General features: G+C 35.2%; 2 protein-coding genes and 1 pseudogene across 15 annotated transcripts in view; 1 reads left to right on the top strand and 2 right to left on the bottom strand.

The window, feature by feature from the left end:
- MAPK10 (mitogen-activated protein kinase 10) overlaps nucleotides 1-17671 on the bottom strand; it is a 296217-nt gene that overhangs the window by 140283 nt on the left and 138263 nt on the right. For 7 of the 13 annotated variants that reach the window (XM_081040510.1, XM_081040520.1, XM_081040522.1 and 4 more), the window contains one exon: nucleotides 16981-17052. The exons of 2 other annotated variants lie outside the window; for them this stretch is intronic. In XM_081040510.1, the coding sequence (XP_080896636.1) occupies nucleotides 16981-17046 (66 nt within the window). In that variant the 5' untranslated portion in view covers nucleotides 17047-17052. Of the gene's footprint in view, nucleotides 1-16953; nucleotides 17053-17671 lie in introns of all 13 variants that reach the window. 4 more of the 13 variants (XM_081040517.1, XM_081040512.1, XM_081040514.1 and 1 more) reach the window with 1 other exon arrangement.
- Nucleotides 6511-8196, bottom strand: LOC308495936 (eukaryotic translation initiation factor 1-like; annotated as a pseudogene). Its single transcript has 2 exons — nucleotides 8167-8196; nucleotides 6511-6884 (listed from the first exon to the last, which is right to left on the bottom strand). The product of its transcript is annotated as a eukaryotic translation initiation factor 1-like (transcript).
- LOC308497316 (importin subunit alpha-1-like) lies at nucleotides 11759-13688 on the top strand. Its single transcript, XM_081047912.1, has one exon. The coding sequence runs from the start codon at nucleotides 11870-11872 to the stop codon at nucleotides 13457-13459; it is 1590 nt and encodes a 529-aa protein (XP_080904038.1). The 5' UTR covers nucleotides 11759-11869; the 3' UTR covers nucleotides 13460-13688.

The raw sequence follows: 17671 nt of genomic DNA on the forward strand, positions 1-17671 counted from the left end.
ACTACCTTAAGTGCAAAACTTAGTGTCATGCTTCCAGAAAGCCAAAGGAAAAACATAAGGACAACACAACAACACCACAGTGAGTGGCAAATTTTGATTTGTTAATCTCAAAAACTTATACCAGTTAATAGGAAAGGTAAAATTTCTCTAGCACTTAACTTCAGAAAGAATATATTCAATAGTTCTTTCTATAATAAGACTGGAATCAAACAAGCACTAGACACAATATTTTTTTTAAACAAAGACATAGAAATATGTTTCATATGACTCATATGATATAAACTCTCAATAAAACAAGGGGAGAAAAAAAGGTGAACCAGTATTAATTGCCTTCTTACTAAAGGTGAACTTTGTATTCTTTTATATACTATATTTACACTGAGAACAGATGAGAAAAAAGTGGGACACAGGGCCGTTAATTGGCTCAAAATCTGCTAACAATTAATAAGTGGTACCAATTAATATGAATTGAAGTTTGTCCAACTCCAAAACATGTGCTCTTTTTTTACTAAATCATTCACTAGTTGAGCTAAAATAATTTAGAAGAATGATGTGGTTTTCTTATGAGAAGCTATGGGAATAGAGCTTAGAAAATCAAGAGAAATGAGTAAATAACATGTCCTCCTCTTACTTATTAATTGTCTCAGCCCAGAGTTTGAATTTAACTGAACACTAAACAATTCAGGGTTGAAGCAAACAATCTTGTGTTGGTAAGGGAAAGCTGGATTTTCAGAACTGCCCCCAAATTTAAAGAGCCTGATTGAATTCATTTGTTAAATATTTATCGAGCACTCTTGAAGGTGTTATGGATATAATATTGATTTCAATACATTAGCAAAAATGAATTAGCTACAAAATACATCTCCAGAAAATTAGCTGTCAATCTGTTAGATATTATTTTAGTCTTGTCATTTGGGCACTGAAAAGTATGGTAGGGATTATGCTTTTGGAACAGATAAGATTGAGCTAGACATTCTCATAGCTACAACTTGCATATTGAATTGCTTCACAACTCCAATGCCACTCCAAGATTATTATATAAAATCAGGAGAAACAATGCCTGCTATTCTGTTTTTTATGATAGACAAGCATGTGTTCATTCCATTTGGAATCTGAAGCAAATTGTTTACATATCAGTTGTAAAGGGGGAAATTTGAGACATCAATACTTAATGACATTTAGGGTTAGATTTTGTTCTCTCAAGAGCATATGTCCCCCACTCGGTTTCTTGAAGTCTTACTCTGTAAGGAAGATTACAGCCTGGCATCTGTGTGACTTTTATATCAGCTAGCCCAGCGATGGTTATTCTGTGGAATCAAAGGTTTATAAGAAATCAATGATGCAGTAAAAACTTTAAGACAACTTATGTTTAATCATCATTGTCAATTATGTGAAAAAGCACGTAACAGTAATCAATAGTAGAGCAGGCATGGCTTCTGCCTGCCTGTTCTTTATATATGATGGAAGAAAATTAGTACTGTTTGAATACTTGCTAGGCAGCAGGCTAATATTAAGACCACACACTGTGCTAGGTGTCTAATAAATCATTTCATGTAGGAATTAGCATTCTACATCAGCAAAGGGTAAACACCCAGCTTTCATCTGAGAATCCTGACTGTGTGGCCTTGGGCAAGTTTTTACAATCTTAGCCTTAGTGCTCTTATTTACGGATGAGGGCAATCGACTTCTTTTCCTTACTGGGAATGTTAAATGAGATAATCTATGTAAAGTTCTTAGCATGGAGTAAGCTTATAGGAAACTCTCACCAAGGTTTATCATGATTACTATAATTATCATTATTATTGAGAAGTTAGATAACATTTAAAGACACATAGCTAATTAGCAGTTTTAGAATGTTTTTAACCAAAAGTTGATGTAAGCCATAGCTCCAAGGATTAGGATACTGCTATTAAATCAACATGTAATCAACAGGGTTCAGAATGATCAGATAATAATTTTGTTTTCTGTGTTTTCATTTATGGTAGAGACAGTACTCTATGAATATCCATGTGCTGCACTACATTTCCCAGCCTCCCTTGCAGTCCTGTTGAGGCCATGTAACTATTTCTGGCAAGTGGACTACAGCAGAAGTGGCAGGTGTCACCTAACTGCAAAGGCATTTAGGGGATGTGCCTCCACAATCCATCTCTTTCTATACACTGGTATCTTAGCTGGCACACCACAAGATAGCAAGAGCCTAAATTCCTGAGTCACAAGATGACAGGAGCTGAAATTCCTGAGTCACCAGATAGAGGAGAGACCTTGGCAACCTGTACTCGACTTTGTGCAACAGGAAATAAACATTCGTTCGGGTAAGTCACTGAGATTTGAGGTCTATCTATTGCTATAGCACGTTTCTATTCAACAAATATTTATTTTGGTCTTACAATGCACCATGCAACGTTCTAGGCACTGATTGAACAGAGCTCCTGCCCTCCTGGAGCTGAATACTGAATTTTTCCTGAGAGGATCAAACTTGGAATGCTAGCCTCATAATCACAATGATCTAAACAACTAAACTATTCTCACTGAATTCTACACCTTTTGAGCTACATATTCCCAATTTGTTTACAATAAAGAAAAAAAGAAGTATAAAATAGCAATAGCAAGTTGTATTGCTTAATCAAGACAGGTCAAAAATTGTAGACAAATAAATAACAGTTGATTTAAAAAAAAAACACTTTCTCAGGGTTGAGAGTAACAGGTTATGTTTCATCATAATGATAGTAAAAAGTCATTTAGGAATCACAATATTTAAAGTGAATTATCTCAGTTTCACTGACTTACATCTAAAATACATCTGTGTATTTTTAAAAGGGAAAATTAGAGTTTACCAAATGCTACATTTAAGAATATGTAAAACTAAAGCCCTGTTTTTGTTTATACAATAAAGAACATTATTCTTAAATCCTACGTAATTATATTATTATCATTTATTGCCCACTTATATAAAGATCTAATTAGTACTTAAGTTTAGTAGTTCCACATTCTCCAACATCTTGGTTTCATCTCAGTGAATATATACTTTTGTGGCTGCCTTGACCTTTTGTGGTATGAGTTAGAAGTGTGTAGAGTATATAACCAAATAAATATTCACCTTTAGAGACGATGAACAAAAGAAGAGTTGAATGACACATTCCAGATCAAAACTTACTTTAGAACTAGAACCAAAATGGACATTATTTTTCTTAACCTACTTAAAAATTCAGCCTTTGTTTATCATGCTCCCCGACTTCAAGTAATACTTGTGCAGAAAGGCAAAATTGTCACTAAATATATTTTTCAAAGCTTCATACCAGAAGGATAATAGAATTAAAATATTCTCTTTAAGGAATTAGTTGATTACTTAAGAACATCCTCAGTATTTAGTACAGCATTCAGCATCTAGTAGTTTGCTCTACAATATTAGTTATGAAATGAATGTATCTTCCATGCCCATGACTGTCCCTCCTAGTTGGAGCACACCAGACTGATTTGGTTTATTTTTAACATAATAATGGGTAAGCATTGATAGGGTTTGCTTACAATTAAATAAAACAAAACAAAACCTACTAATAACTCCTCCAGGCTATCAAGATCAAGAACAATAAAGAAAGACTGAGAAATTGCCACAGAGCAAAGACAATTGTCACAGGCAGATGTGACAACTAAATGCAACATGGAAACATGAATTGGATCCTCGGACACAAAGAAGCGTTAAGGGACAATTGATGAAATCCAAAGAGAAGCCTGAAGTTTGGTTAATAGTGATGTACCCAGGTCAGTTTCTTAGTTTTGACAAAAGCATCCACATGATGTAAGATGTTAACAAGGAGGGGAGCTGGGGGAAGGCCACGGGGAATCTCTCTATACTATCTTTGTAACTTCTCTATACATCTAAAATTATTGCAAATTAAAAATCTATTTCAAAAAAAAAAAGAAAGAAAAGAACACTCTATAGATCAAAAATGGAATTCACAAATGGATGCGTTTCTTATAGAGCACCATTAACCATACACTAAAAGTCACAGATAATTCAGGGATATGTTACAGCACAATTATTTTGAAAGATGTAAGCAATAACTTCATTCAATCTCAGTAATACCTCCATCATAATTAATCTCATAATATTAAGCTACATTTACATTTGGGTTAAGACTGTTCAGCAAGGAGTCCAACCTTTCATTCTTCAAGCAAACCAAACACATACAATCAACCAATACAGAAAAAGCTCATCATTATAGAACCAACTCATGGGACCTTCACATTATTTCAGTTAATCTTTAGTAACATTACTTCAAAAGCTTTAGGAATAACCCACCCAAGGAATAAGACATAAATGTTAACACTAAATTTACTCTTTTGAAATTTGCTATAGCCATCTTCATATGTAACATGTGGAAAAAAACTATTGTCAAGCAATATGATACATTTATTCACAAAAATTGGTATGTTGGTTATTATTCTGATAGTACAGATAGTGCTTCATTTCATGATTCAAGATGTGCTGTGTTTTTACAAACATGTTTGCTGTTTTTAATAATTTATATACAGTCCATGCACTAAAGCATATAGATATTGAGATTTTTAGAAAATAAATGCAAAGTCAAAAGCAATGTATCAGAACAGATGTAAAAGAAAGTCAGAGTAGAGTCCAGCTTCCTTAAATAACACACAGGAGAGGAAACCCTTTAAAAAGAGAAGCTAAAGTAAAAAATTCTATTGTCCTGTTACATGAAAAACTAAAATATAAAGGAAAGCTATGAGTTTACATCTGAAAATCATTCATTTAAAAAAAAATAATAAAAACCAAGACCGTCAAATATACCCATGGTCAATATGCTGATTCCCTTAGACCACATTTATACGAAGTTAAGTGTCTAAATTTAGTGTTTTGGGGTGGCAGACAATCTCTCCAAAACATGCCGTTTCTTTCACAGACCACCAAAAATGATTTTCAGTTTCCCTGTGAGGTTATACAGGTTTTCTTTTACCCTGCCCCATCAAAATATATTTTCTTTTGAAACTCTAGTCCCCAATGTCGGTATAAAAGTCTTCATTTCATCTATGGTGGCCATCCCTTGAAGTGTAAAAACTTTCATTAGATATTTTCAGTCTTTGAAACAGAAACATATAGACCTCTCAAATAAAATAAGTTGGATAAATCAAGTTACTTTAAATTCAAAATTTTTTAAAAGCAAAAACTATTTTTTAAAACCATATAATCCTGGAATCAGGTTTAATGATATTTTTTAAATACCCTATATACTAAATCTGAACATATCACTTAAAACTAAACCACTCCATGGACATTCCAGAATACCTATTTTTACGAGTTCCTGCGTTTACTAGTTTCCATGTTTATAAAAGTCTACAAAAAGCTAATGCAGCTCATAAAATATTTGTAAATATCCTAGAATTCCCAAAGATTGAAAGAGAAAAAAACACATTGTACTAAAAAATAATATATCAAAAGTGATTGGTGGGCCGGCCCGGTGGCTCAGGCTGTTAGAGCTCCATGCTCCTAACTCTGAAAACTGCCGTTTGGATTCCCACATGGGCCAGTGGGCTCTCAATCACAAGGCTGCCGGTCCCAAATGGTTCAACTCCTTGAGTCCCGCAAGGGATGGTGGGCTCCTCCCCCTGCAACTAAGATTGAACATGGCACCTTGAGCTGAGCTGCCACTGAGCTCCCGGATGGCTCAGTTGGTTGGAGTGCGTCCTCTCAACCGCAAGGTTGCCGGTTCAGACTCCCGCAAGGGATGGTGGGCTGTGCCCCCTGCAACTAGCAATGGCAACTGGACCTGGAGCTGAGCTGCGCCCTCCACAACTAAGACTGAAAGGACAATAACTTGAAGCTGAACGGCACCCTCCACAACTAAGATTGAAAGGACAACAACTTGACTTGGAAAAAAGGCCTGGAAAGTACACACTGTTCCCCAAAAAAGTCCTGTTCCCCTTCCCCAATAAAAAAAAAAGTGATTGGTAATTTTGCTAAAGAATAAGTTTTCACTTATTTAGAACAGGCATTATCTGTGGCTAGGAAAATTATTGCATATACACACATAATGCTTTTATTATCCAAATATTGGAGTAATAAAATTTAATTAACTAATCAAATCACCTAGTAACATGTTATATCTATTAAGAAAAGCATTGCTTTAAGTAGAAGAAATCAACAGGCTCTGTCTTGGCTATCATATTGAACAAGGTGCTACACCAAAAAACAGTAAGAACTCAAATAACATTGCAGAAAACTTTTGACAGTAAGAACTCCATAATGAGACTGATATTTCTGTTATATTCCCAATAAAATTTCCAACCTTATATGTCACAATCATCATGGAATTTTTTTTCATGGCTCTTTTCAGTTTACTGTAAGAAGGAGTTACAGTAGTCCAAGTTAAAAGCAGATCCCAAATGGTTACATTATGCAAGCTGTGAAGTTTTTTAACTTGTGACAAGAGACAGAAAGGAAATTCTACTCATTGCAAGGAAATCCTCACTTAAGCTTCAGTGAGCCAAAAGCACTTAAAACCCATGGACCTTCAGTTGGTCCTCCTTAGCCAGTGCAATCTCTATGAGGACCTGGCATATGTTCTTGTGCTGGTCACCCCGACGCTGAATTCCTTCTCCATATTCTAGATGCTCAATGATAGTACCACTGCAGGCAAATTTCTTCTTAAACACCTCTACTAGTTTCTTTTTATCGTAATCATCATTGATCCCTTGGACAGTAGTAAGGGACTTCTGCCGTTTCTCTGTTGACTTCTTATAAGGATATAATCCTCAGAGCCAGCAGGAAGCGGATCATCACCCTCACTTGCATCACCAAAGGGGAAGGAAGAGTGGAGGTTCTAGATAGCAGACAGACAATATGATTCCTTTTCCTCAGTGGAAACCGCCTGCGGAAGGGGGCGGCTGGAGAAAGCAGGCAGGGGGGACAGACGGAAGGAAGCGAAGGGGCTTCAGGAGAGGCTGCTGAGTCCTCGGCGGCAACTCAGTGACTGGGGCCATCTTGTGGAATATATGGAAAAGTCTTCCTTTTTTTCCTATTGGTGACCAATAGAATCTTAGGCTTCTTTGCACTTAATCATAGTATTTTAGTCCTTAGTTATATTTAGTAGCTACTCACTTCAGTAAAAACACTGTACACCAATAAACTATTTAGGAATTTCATAATGGGACTAAGGAAAGACCTCGTATAATTGAGATTTCTAACTCCAGAATAAAACATAATTGTATAATACCTTCTCACAATTAATGGTGTTTTGAAGACTAAAGCTTAATGAAATCTTCACACACAGAAAGCATTCAGTAATTATTGGGGGGTTGGGCTATTTCTTCTCTCATAATTGTTTAGACCACAGTTATCACTGAGGTCTTTAGCTCAGAGAGGAGTAGGTCTTTATAAGCCTAGCCACCCTCTACTGTGCCTTAAACCAGAGGGTGCTCCATATCATTTATCCTGCATCCCTAATTTCCACAAGTTACAGGTACTTATTATAGGTACTCAGTAAACATGTGCTGGATAAATAACGATGGAATCAATTAATAATCAGTCAATGTGTAGATACCTACTTGCACAGAAAATGTAAGGAGGTATAGAGTTTCTGTGTCATAGGCAAAAAGAAGCCCACTGAGCTCAGTCCCTTTACTTCTAGTGCTACTTAAACTTATAATTGCCGATTCATTAATATGAACCCTTTGTGTCTCAGATTTTCAGAAATCAAGAAATCATTTTAAATGATCATAAACTCAATTATCAGTAAGCAGTTAGAGAGGATAATAAGTTAATAACTTAAATAAATGTCAGATTAATACTGATTTGTGATTAGCAAAATAACCAAAATGCAATTCAGTCTATTAATAATATACTTATAGGATGTTAAGATGTTGAAAATTGACTTGATTTTGAAAGACAAGCAAATAAATTTCTACATGGTAAGTGGTGTTTTCCTTTTTTGTTAAATTTTTCAATTATAGTTAACATTCAATATTATATTAGTTTCAGGTGTACAACATACTGGTTGGACATTAATATAATTCATGAAGTGATCCCCAATTAGTCTGGTACCCAACTGGCACTATACATAATTATTACATTATTCACTATATTCCTTATGCTGTGCTTTAGATCCCATGGCTGTTCTGTAACTACCAATTTGCACTCCGTAATCTCCTCACCTTTTTCACCGAGCCTCCCAACCCCTTCATATCTGGTCACTATCATGTTGTTCTCTGTATCTATGAGTCTGTTTCTGTTTTGTTTGTTCATTTATTTTGTTCTCTAGATTCCACATATAAATGAGACCACATGCTATTTGTCTTTCTCTGTCTGACTTATTGCATTTAGCATAGTATCCTCGAGGTCCATCCATGTTGTCACAAATAGTAAGATTTCATTCTTTTTTATGACCAAGTAATATTCTATTGTATATATATATATATATATATATATATATATATATATATATATATATATATATATATATATATATATACAACCTCTTCTTTATTCAATCATCTGTTGATGGGCATTTAAGTTGCTGACATGTCTTGGCTATTGTAAATAGTGCTGCAGTAAACATAGGGGTGCATATATCTTTTCAAATTAGTGTTTTGGACTTCTTTGGGTAAATATCCAGAAATGGAACTGCTGGGTCACAAGGTAGTTCTAGATTTAGTATTTTGAGGACTCTTCATTCTATTTTCCATAGTGGCTGCACCAATTTGCAATCCCACCAACAGTGCATGAAGTTTCCTTTTTCTTCACATCCTCACCAACACTTGCTCTAAGTTGATTTATTGATGATAGACATTCTGACAGGTGCGAGATGATATCTTGTTGGGGTTTTAACTACATTTTTCTGATGATTAGTGATGTTGAGCATCTTTTCATATGTCTATTGGTCATGTATATAAAGGCCTCTTTGGACAAATGTCTACTAAGGTCCTCTATCCATTTTTTAATTGGATTACTTGGTTTTTTGGTGTTGAGTTGTATTCATTCTTTAAAAATTTTAGATATTAACCCCTTTATTGGATGTATCATTGGCAAATATCTTCTCCTATGCAGTGGGATGTTTTCCTGTTTTGTTGATGGTTTCCTTTACTCTGTAAAAGCTTTTTAGTTTGATATAGTCCCATTTGTTTTTCTTTTGTTTCCCTTAACAAAGGAGATATATCAGAAAAAAACATTACTAAAAGCAATGTCAGAGATTTTGCTGTCTATGTAGTTTTCTAGGAGTTTTATGGTTTGAGGTCATACATTTAAGTCTTTAAACCATTTTGAGTTTATTCTTGAATATGGTGTAAGAAGGTGGTCCATTTTGATTTTTTTGCATGTATCTGTCGAGTTTTCCAACACCATTTTTTGAAAAGACTGTCTTTATCCTACTATATGTTCTTGCCACTTTTTTCATAGATTTATTGACCCTATCAGTGTGGGTTTATTTCTGACCTCTACATTCTGTTCCACTGATTTATGTGTCTGTTTTTATGCCATGCTGTTTGATTACTATAAACTTGTAGTATAGTTTGATATCAGGTAGAATGATACCTCCAACTCTGTTCTTTGTCAAAATTGCTGGGGACATTTAGGGTCTTTTGTGGTTCCATATAAATTTTAGGATTATTTGTTCTAGTTCTATGAAAAATGCCATTGGTATTTTGATAGGGATTGCCCTGAATCTATAGACTGCTTTGGGTAGTATGGACATTTTAATTTTTCCTATCCATGGGCATGCTATATGTTTCCATTTACTTGTATCTTCTTCAATTTCTTTATTCAATTTCTTACATTTTTCCAAGCACAAGTCTTTTATATCTTTGGTTAAAATTTATTCCCAGATATTTTAATTTTTTTGATGCAATTATAAATGGGATTGTTTTCTTAATTTCTCTTGCTGGTAGTTCATTATTGGTATATAAAAATGCAACCAATTTATGAAAATTCATTTTGTATTCTGGACTTTACTGAATTCATTTATCAGTTCTAATAGCTTTATCATGGAATCTTTAGGGTTTTCTATATATAGTATCACTTCATTTCCAAATAATGAGTTTTACTTCTTGTTTTCCAATTTGGATGCCTTTTCTTTTTCTTCTATGATTTTTGTGGCTAGGGTTTCCAATACTATGTTCAATAAAAGTGGTGAAAGTGGACATCCTTGTTTTATTCTTGATCTTAAGGAGAATGTTTTTAGCTTTTCCCCATTGAGTATGATGTTAGCTGTGGGTTTATTATTATGTTGAGGTATTTTCTCTATATTCCATTTTGCTGAGAGTTTTTGTCATAAATAAATGCTGGATTTTGTCAAACACTGCTTCTGCATCTATTGATACGATCATATAATGTTTATCTTTCATTTTGTTTGTGTGATGTATCACATTAATTGATTTGTGGATATTTAACCAAACTTGCATCCCAGGAATAAATACCACTTGATCATGGTGTATAATCTTTTTAATGTATTGTTGAATTCATTTTATTAATATTTTGTTAAGGATTTTTGCATCTATATTCATCAGGGATGTCAGCCTATAATTTTCCTTTTATGTAATGTCTATGTCTGGTTTTAGAATCACTGTAATGGTGGCCTTGTAAAATGAGCTTGGAAGCTTTCCATCCTCTTGAATATTTTGGAATAGTTTGAGACAGGTGTTAATTCTTCTTTAAATATTTAGTAAAATTTTTGATTGTTCAGAGTTTTTTGATTAGTGATACAATTTCATTTGTAGTCATCTCTCTGCTCACATTTTCTGTTTCTTCTTGATTCAATCTTGGAAGATTTTATGTTTCTAGGAATTAATCCATTTCTTCCAGATTGTCCATTTTCTTGTAGTTTTAATGTGGTCATAAAAGGAGGTGAGCACAGCTTTTCATATTCCACCATCACTAATGGTAATGCCCATCGGGATGTGATAAATGCTGTGGAAACCAGTGGGTGTGCTTGCAGTTTCCAACACATATTACCTCTCATATCTATATTCCCTGGTTAAAACACGTACTCATCTCTTCACTACAGCAGAGTTCCAAAAACAGCACTTTTCACAATTTGTGTTTTTAATTCATAGAGTGAAATTTAACAGCTCCATACTCCTTTGTTCAACTGAGCAAAGAATGCTTACTTATTTCTCTAGAGGATCAATCATTTTTGTGCTTTCAATTCCCTGTAGGTCTATATTTTTGTAAAGAATTTATATTAGTGCAAACTAAAGATTATTCTTTTAATGTCTACCACTTCAAAGACAAATTTCTCCCCAGAATACAACAAGAAGCCCCTTACATACAAAAGCTTCTTGATGGGGTTTTATTTAAAAACAGCAAAAATAACAAAATTAATAGGACTAGCTAAAAAATTCAATGAATCTCATGTTCTTCAAATAATTCAATTGAGAAATAGGTTAATGCTATTACAGATAGTGTACATATTTTCTATTCATAAATAACTACCTGGGCAAGCTTATTTTCTATATTTTCTATGATTTTTTTTTATTGATAACAGTGAAAAATTGGAAATATGACATAATGAAAAATAAAGCCACAGATTAAGGTTTTACTACTCGGGAGGCCTGAATTCTGGATACACTTAATCATTAATTAATTATTGACAAATTGCTTAAGGTCTTTTTGTATAGTCTGTGTGGCAAGAAATTGGGAGCAACCTAACCCTGCTGGTGATCAGATAAAACACTGCAGCATAACAAGGATCCATGATATGTCTCATGAAATGAGAAGCTTCCAAAAAACAGAGTTTGGACACGGTCGTCTGGCTGATCCGTGGTGTTCGTTGCCGAGTAGCGGACCCGCAGCTTGTGCTCCCCTGCGCCGTCTCCTGTAGAAGCCCGAGCCGGCTGTGTAGCTTTCTCCCTTTGTCTCATAACCATGTCCACCAACGAGAATGCTAATTCACCAGCTGCGCGCCTTAACAGATTCAAGAACAAGGGAAAAGACAGTACAGAAATGAGGCGGCGCCGAATAGAAGTTAATGTAGAGCTGAGGAAAGCTAAGAAAGATGACCAGATGCTGAAAAGGAGAAATGTAAGCTCATTTCCCGATGATGCTACTTCTCCACTGCAGGAAAATCGCAACAACCAGGGCACTGTAAATTGGTCTGTTGAGGATATTGTCAAAGGCATAAATAGCAACAATTTGGAAAGCCAGCTCCAAGCTACTCAAGCTGCCAGGAAACTGCTTTCTAGGGAAAAACAGCCACCAATAGACAGCATCATCCGGGCTGGTTTGATCCCCAAATTTGTGTCCTTCTTGGCTAGAACTGATTGTAGTCCCATTCAGTTTGAATCTGCTTGGGCCCTCACTAACATTGCTTCTGGAACATCAGAACAGACCAAGGCTGTAGTAGATGGAGGTGCTATTCCAGCATTCATTTCCCTATTGGCATCGCCCCATGCTCACATCAGTGAACAAGCCGTATGGGCTCTAGGAAACATTGCAGGTGATGGTTCGGTTTTCCGAGACTTGGTTATCAAGTATGGTGCTGTTGACCCACTGTTGGCTCTTCTTGCGGTTCCTGATATGTCATCTTTAGCGTGTGGTTACTTACGTAATCTTACTTGGACACTTTCAAACCTGTGTCGCAACAAGAACCCTGCGCCCCCATTAGATGCTGTTGAGCAAATTCTTCCTACTTTAGTTCGTCTCCTGCATCACGATGATTCAGAAGTGTTAGCAGATAGCTGCTGGGCCATTTCCTACCTTACTGATGGTCCAAATGAACGAATTGAGATGGTCGTGAAAACAGGAGTCGTGCCCCAACTTGTGAAGCTCCTAGGAGCTACTGAATTGCCCATTGTGACTCCTGCGCTAAGAGCCATTGGAAATATTGTCACTGGGACCGATGAACAGACTCAGGTTGTCATAGATGCGGGAGCACTTACTGTCTTTCCCAGCCTGCTAACAAACTCCAAAACTAATATCCAGAAGGAAGCCACGTGGACAATGTCAAACATCACAGCTGGCCGCCAGGACCAGATACAGCAAGTGGTGAACCATGGATTAGTCCCATTCCTCATTGGCATTCTCTCTAAGGCAGACTTTAAGACACAAAAGGAAGCTGTATGGGCTGTGACCAACTATACAAGTGGTGGAACAGTTGAACAAATTGTGTACCTTGTTCATTGTGGCATAATAGAACCATTGATGAACCTCTTAACTGCGAAAGATACCAAAATTATTCTGGTTATTCTGGATGCCATTTCAAATATCTTTCAGGCTGCGGAGAAACTAGGCGAAACTGAGAAACTTAGTATAATGATTGAAGAATGTGGAGGTTTGGACAAAATTGAAGCTCTGCAAAACCATGAAAATGAGTCTGTGTACAAAGCTTCATTAAACTTGATTGAGAAGTATTTCTCTGTAGAGGAAGAGGAAGACCAAAATGTTGTGCCAGAATCTACCTCTGACGGCTACACATTCCAAGTTCAGGATGGCGCTCCTGGGACCTTTAACTTTTAAATTGTACAGCGGAGGCATAAAACTGTTGTGTGCTATGGTATAAGTTTGTCTTACTGTTTCCCTACTAAGAATTCTTTTTAAATGTGGTTTGTTATTGTAGCACTTTTTACAACGAAACTATACTTGAACAGTTCCAAACTGTACATACTGTACGAAGCTTCTCCTCTTGATGGGTTTCTAATTTCTATGTGGAATTTCATATCTTGCAGTGTCCTGTAAATAAAGATTCAATTCCACCCTTTCGTTAAAAAAAAAAAAAAAAAAAAAAAAAAACAGAGTTTGAAAGTAAACCCGAGTAGATTATTCTGTCTCTAAAATTACATACATTATTTTCTTTAAACTGCTAGAGTAGTAAATTAGGCACAGAGCTAAGAATAGAAAAAAAATAAACGTTATAATCAAATTAAAATTCTACACGGAAAGCAAATGAAATCCTCTGAGCTACAACTAGAAATATTCTGCTTACTATGATTATCTTTAAGATTTTTTTTCAAGTTATAGACTATGCATGTATATTTTCTAGGTACCAAAAGTTCACAGTAAGCAAAAAAAAAAAAAAAATCAGCGTCATTAAGAAAGGTCATGCTTCACTTCTCTTTATTCCTTTGCTTTAAAAGAGCTCTTAGTAGAAATAGAAATTATGCATCTATAGTCAAATATTGGGAGCGGATTTTAAAAATAACTTCAACCTATACAAAGACTTTTAGGATTTAAAAACTAGTTGACTTTTTAAGATATTTTTATTCAGTTTTAATCTGGAAATATGTAAAACACAAGCTTAGTTTTTTGTTTTTTGTTTCTTTTTAAATGCTAATGCCCATAGTAAATGGCTAGGACCATGCAGACTAAGGAAATAGTTCACAGTCACACAGCTTGCAAGTAGTGGGGCCCAGATATTCTACTCAGAAATTCATTCATTTTTCCACCTGAGCACTATCACAGTTGCCGTTGATTACATAAACTAAACATATATGATTTATTCATTAATTAAGCAAATATTTGGTGGCAGACTACATTATACCAGATAGTACTGTTAGTACTATAGCACAGCAGTGTCCAAAGAGACCAAATTCCAAAGTGTGCTGGTAAATATTTAACATTTCAGGGTGGTGGGAAGGGAACAGGACTAACTTGTAGCAACTGCTTATTTACATAATATAATATTCCTATCATGACAGACTGTAATCTACCAACTTGTCATCAGTGAACTTAGAGTTGGGAAGAGATATGCATCATCAACACTTGTCAGCCTGTGTGAGCTGCCTCCAGCACAATTCCTTCCCAAGTGAAAAATGCCCTCTAGTAGAGAGAGAGAAGAAACACACTCTTCACACAGATAGTATGTCACATCCTGGAAAGTGTTATGGAAGAATACAAGAAAGGTGAGGAAGTTGTGTAGGCAGTGTTGGATAGGAAGAGGCAATTTTCAATGAGATAGTCAGGGAAAACTTCCTTAAAAAATGATATTGAGCAAAGTCCTGAAGGCGGTGAAGGAGTGGGTCAAGTGATCATTTCAGGGAGGGGTCTCTTGTGGTAGGAGGTGAAGGTTTGGGTATTTGTTGTAAGAATTTTGGTTTTTACCATACGTGTGATGAGAAAACATTGAAAGGTTTTTCTACTCTGTTTTGTTTTGAGACAAGGAGTGACATGATCTCACCTAAATTTTTCAAATATCATTCTTGCTGCTGTTTTGACAGTAAATCATTTTGGGGTGAGCAAAGTTAGAAGCTCTTGAAGTAACCCAGGCAAGAGGTAATGGTAGCTTGGACCAAAGTGGTAAAGGACGGAATGGTGAAGCATGGTGAGATTCCAGATATATTTTGAATGTAGAGCCAACAGGATTTGCTGATGGACTGAATGTGAAGTATTGGCCAAAAAAACAATTCCAAAGATTTTTTTCTAAGCAACTGGAAAGATAGATTTAGCAATTACTGAATTAGAGCAGAACAATTTTGGAGGAAAGATCAGGGTTTGGTTTGGAATATGTGTAGTTTGATACGCCTATTAGACATCTAAATAGAGATATAGAACATGCAATTGGGCATACAAGCCTGGTTTCAGGGAAAGATTTGGGTTGGAGATATAATTGTGGAAGTATCTAAGATAATAATTAAAACACTGGGAGTCTATGAGAGCACTAGAAGAGTGAATGTAAATTTATATAAAACGTAGGTAGCTATTTAACAAACATATATTCCAGCACTGTTCTCAGTGCTTTGCAAGTATGAATCATTTAACTCGCATAACTGCAGAAGATAGGTACTAGTATTTTCCCCTTTTCACGAGTAAAGAAACGGAAGCACAGAGAGATTAACTAACTTGCCCACGGGTTGCAAGTAAATGGCTAATAAGTGGCAGATCTACCATTTCCAGCCAAGGCTGCCCAGATCCAGAGTTCTTAGAAGAGATGTTATCTAAAGGCCAGAAGTCTTCAGGCACTACATTTAGAGCTCCAGGCAATGAAGCAGATAATTAAATTCTATTCACAGCAGGTAACACAATTTACTTTTCCATAGCAGTCCTAACTATGCTCAGAAGGAGTAAATACAGCAATGTTTTGTTTCCCTTTATATTTTTTGTTTATTTTCCATAATATACACTATTAATAGAATCTAAAAAGATTGTATTAAAATAGTAGAAGCTGCAGAGGTATTTTTTTTAAACTTGTTTCAATGGATACATATCATTCTCTGTTTTCAACACAGCTACATGAGACAATACAATGAAAATCATTATAGAAAAATGGAAGTGAAGCTCTCTGCTTGGGTTGTGAACAGAGTTACCATAAAACTTATTGTCCAAAGAAGGATTCCTGAGAGTAAAGGGAAGCACTATTAATTAGACACGGACCACACGCTTCAGTTAGGACTACCCTAAACATATCTGTAGTAAGTACAGGCACCTCAGGTAGCCTCTTTCTTAAGAAAGGAGTTCACATGAATACAAGAGAGCAGCAGACTCTCACCCAGTCCGTGCACACTACCAACCATTGTTGCCACTTCCTTTCTGTTCATATACATTAAGTTTATTTATTAAATTTATTATTTATCTGTCATTGTTGTTTTATTTTTTACTAACTACCGGTCAGAAATGGACATCAGCAAACTGAACACCACTTGCATATGATTACATCTGGGTACTGGAGATACACTCTCTGTGAGGCTCATCAGTCCTTCGGATGGGAAATAATAACACAGACTTCAGCTCTTGATGATGAAAGCCTCATTTCAAGGATTTGAAAAGAAATATTAAAAATGTTAAGTATAAATGAAATCTAGTAAGAAATCACTTTACACTGTGATTCAATATTGCATTTATAATCATTAAAAAGAATTCTCTTCATTCCTATTTTAACTTGAACTGGGGAAAAAATATATATGAGTATCTACTTCTACTTCCTCAACTACTTTTAATGTTACAGAAATACTAACTTTGGTGTGGAACACGTGCAAGATGGAATGGCAAAATGGAAATACAAGGGAATTATACTGTACCTTGTTTTACCTGTAAGGAACACACACCTGACAAAAGGCAATTTTCACATCCAAAGTTGGTTCACTGCAGTAGTACAATAAATGGAGGCTCATAAATACCTATAGAAAAAAGGGGGGCATGAATTTTCAAATCACCTCATTATTCATCATTTACAGTATAAACTTTAATATAATCAGAATTATACACAAGGTAGGTCAGCTTATTCCTTATGCAGACCACTACTAGGTACTTTTCACAAATTGTAAATATTAAATAATAAAATAAGGTAAAAATGTCCTATCTTCTATAATGATCAACATAATCATAATCATAAATAGTAGATATAAGAAATTGAAATATTTAATAAGTTGAAGCTAATTATATCCTAGTACATAGCAGTTTCAGTTCTAGGCATCTAGTTTTTAAAATTCTCAAACATATGTTCAAGAAGATATAAAGGATGGTTATTGTAGACTAATGGGACTATTAAATAAAATGGAATTCATAATAGAATTACATTCAGGACTTGGAATAATTGAGTTAGAGCTTCATGTATCAGCACAGATAAATTTTTCAAACACGATATTGAGTGGGGGGGGAACAAGTTTCAAAAGGGTATGAAGATCACTATTTAGTAATGTAAAAGTTTAAAGCATGCAAAATGTTAATATGTATTGCTTTGTTGTATAACCATAAACCATAGACCAAAGAAAACAGTGCACTATATTAACATTTCTT

The sequence above is a fragment of the Rhinolophus hipposideros genome (genome assembly GCF_964194185.1).
Source record: "Rhinolophus hipposideros genome assembly, chromosome: 1".
NCBI classification, from domain to species: domain Eukaryota; kingdom Metazoa; phylum Chordata; class Mammalia; order Chiroptera; family Rhinolophidae; genus Rhinolophus; species Rhinolophus hipposideros.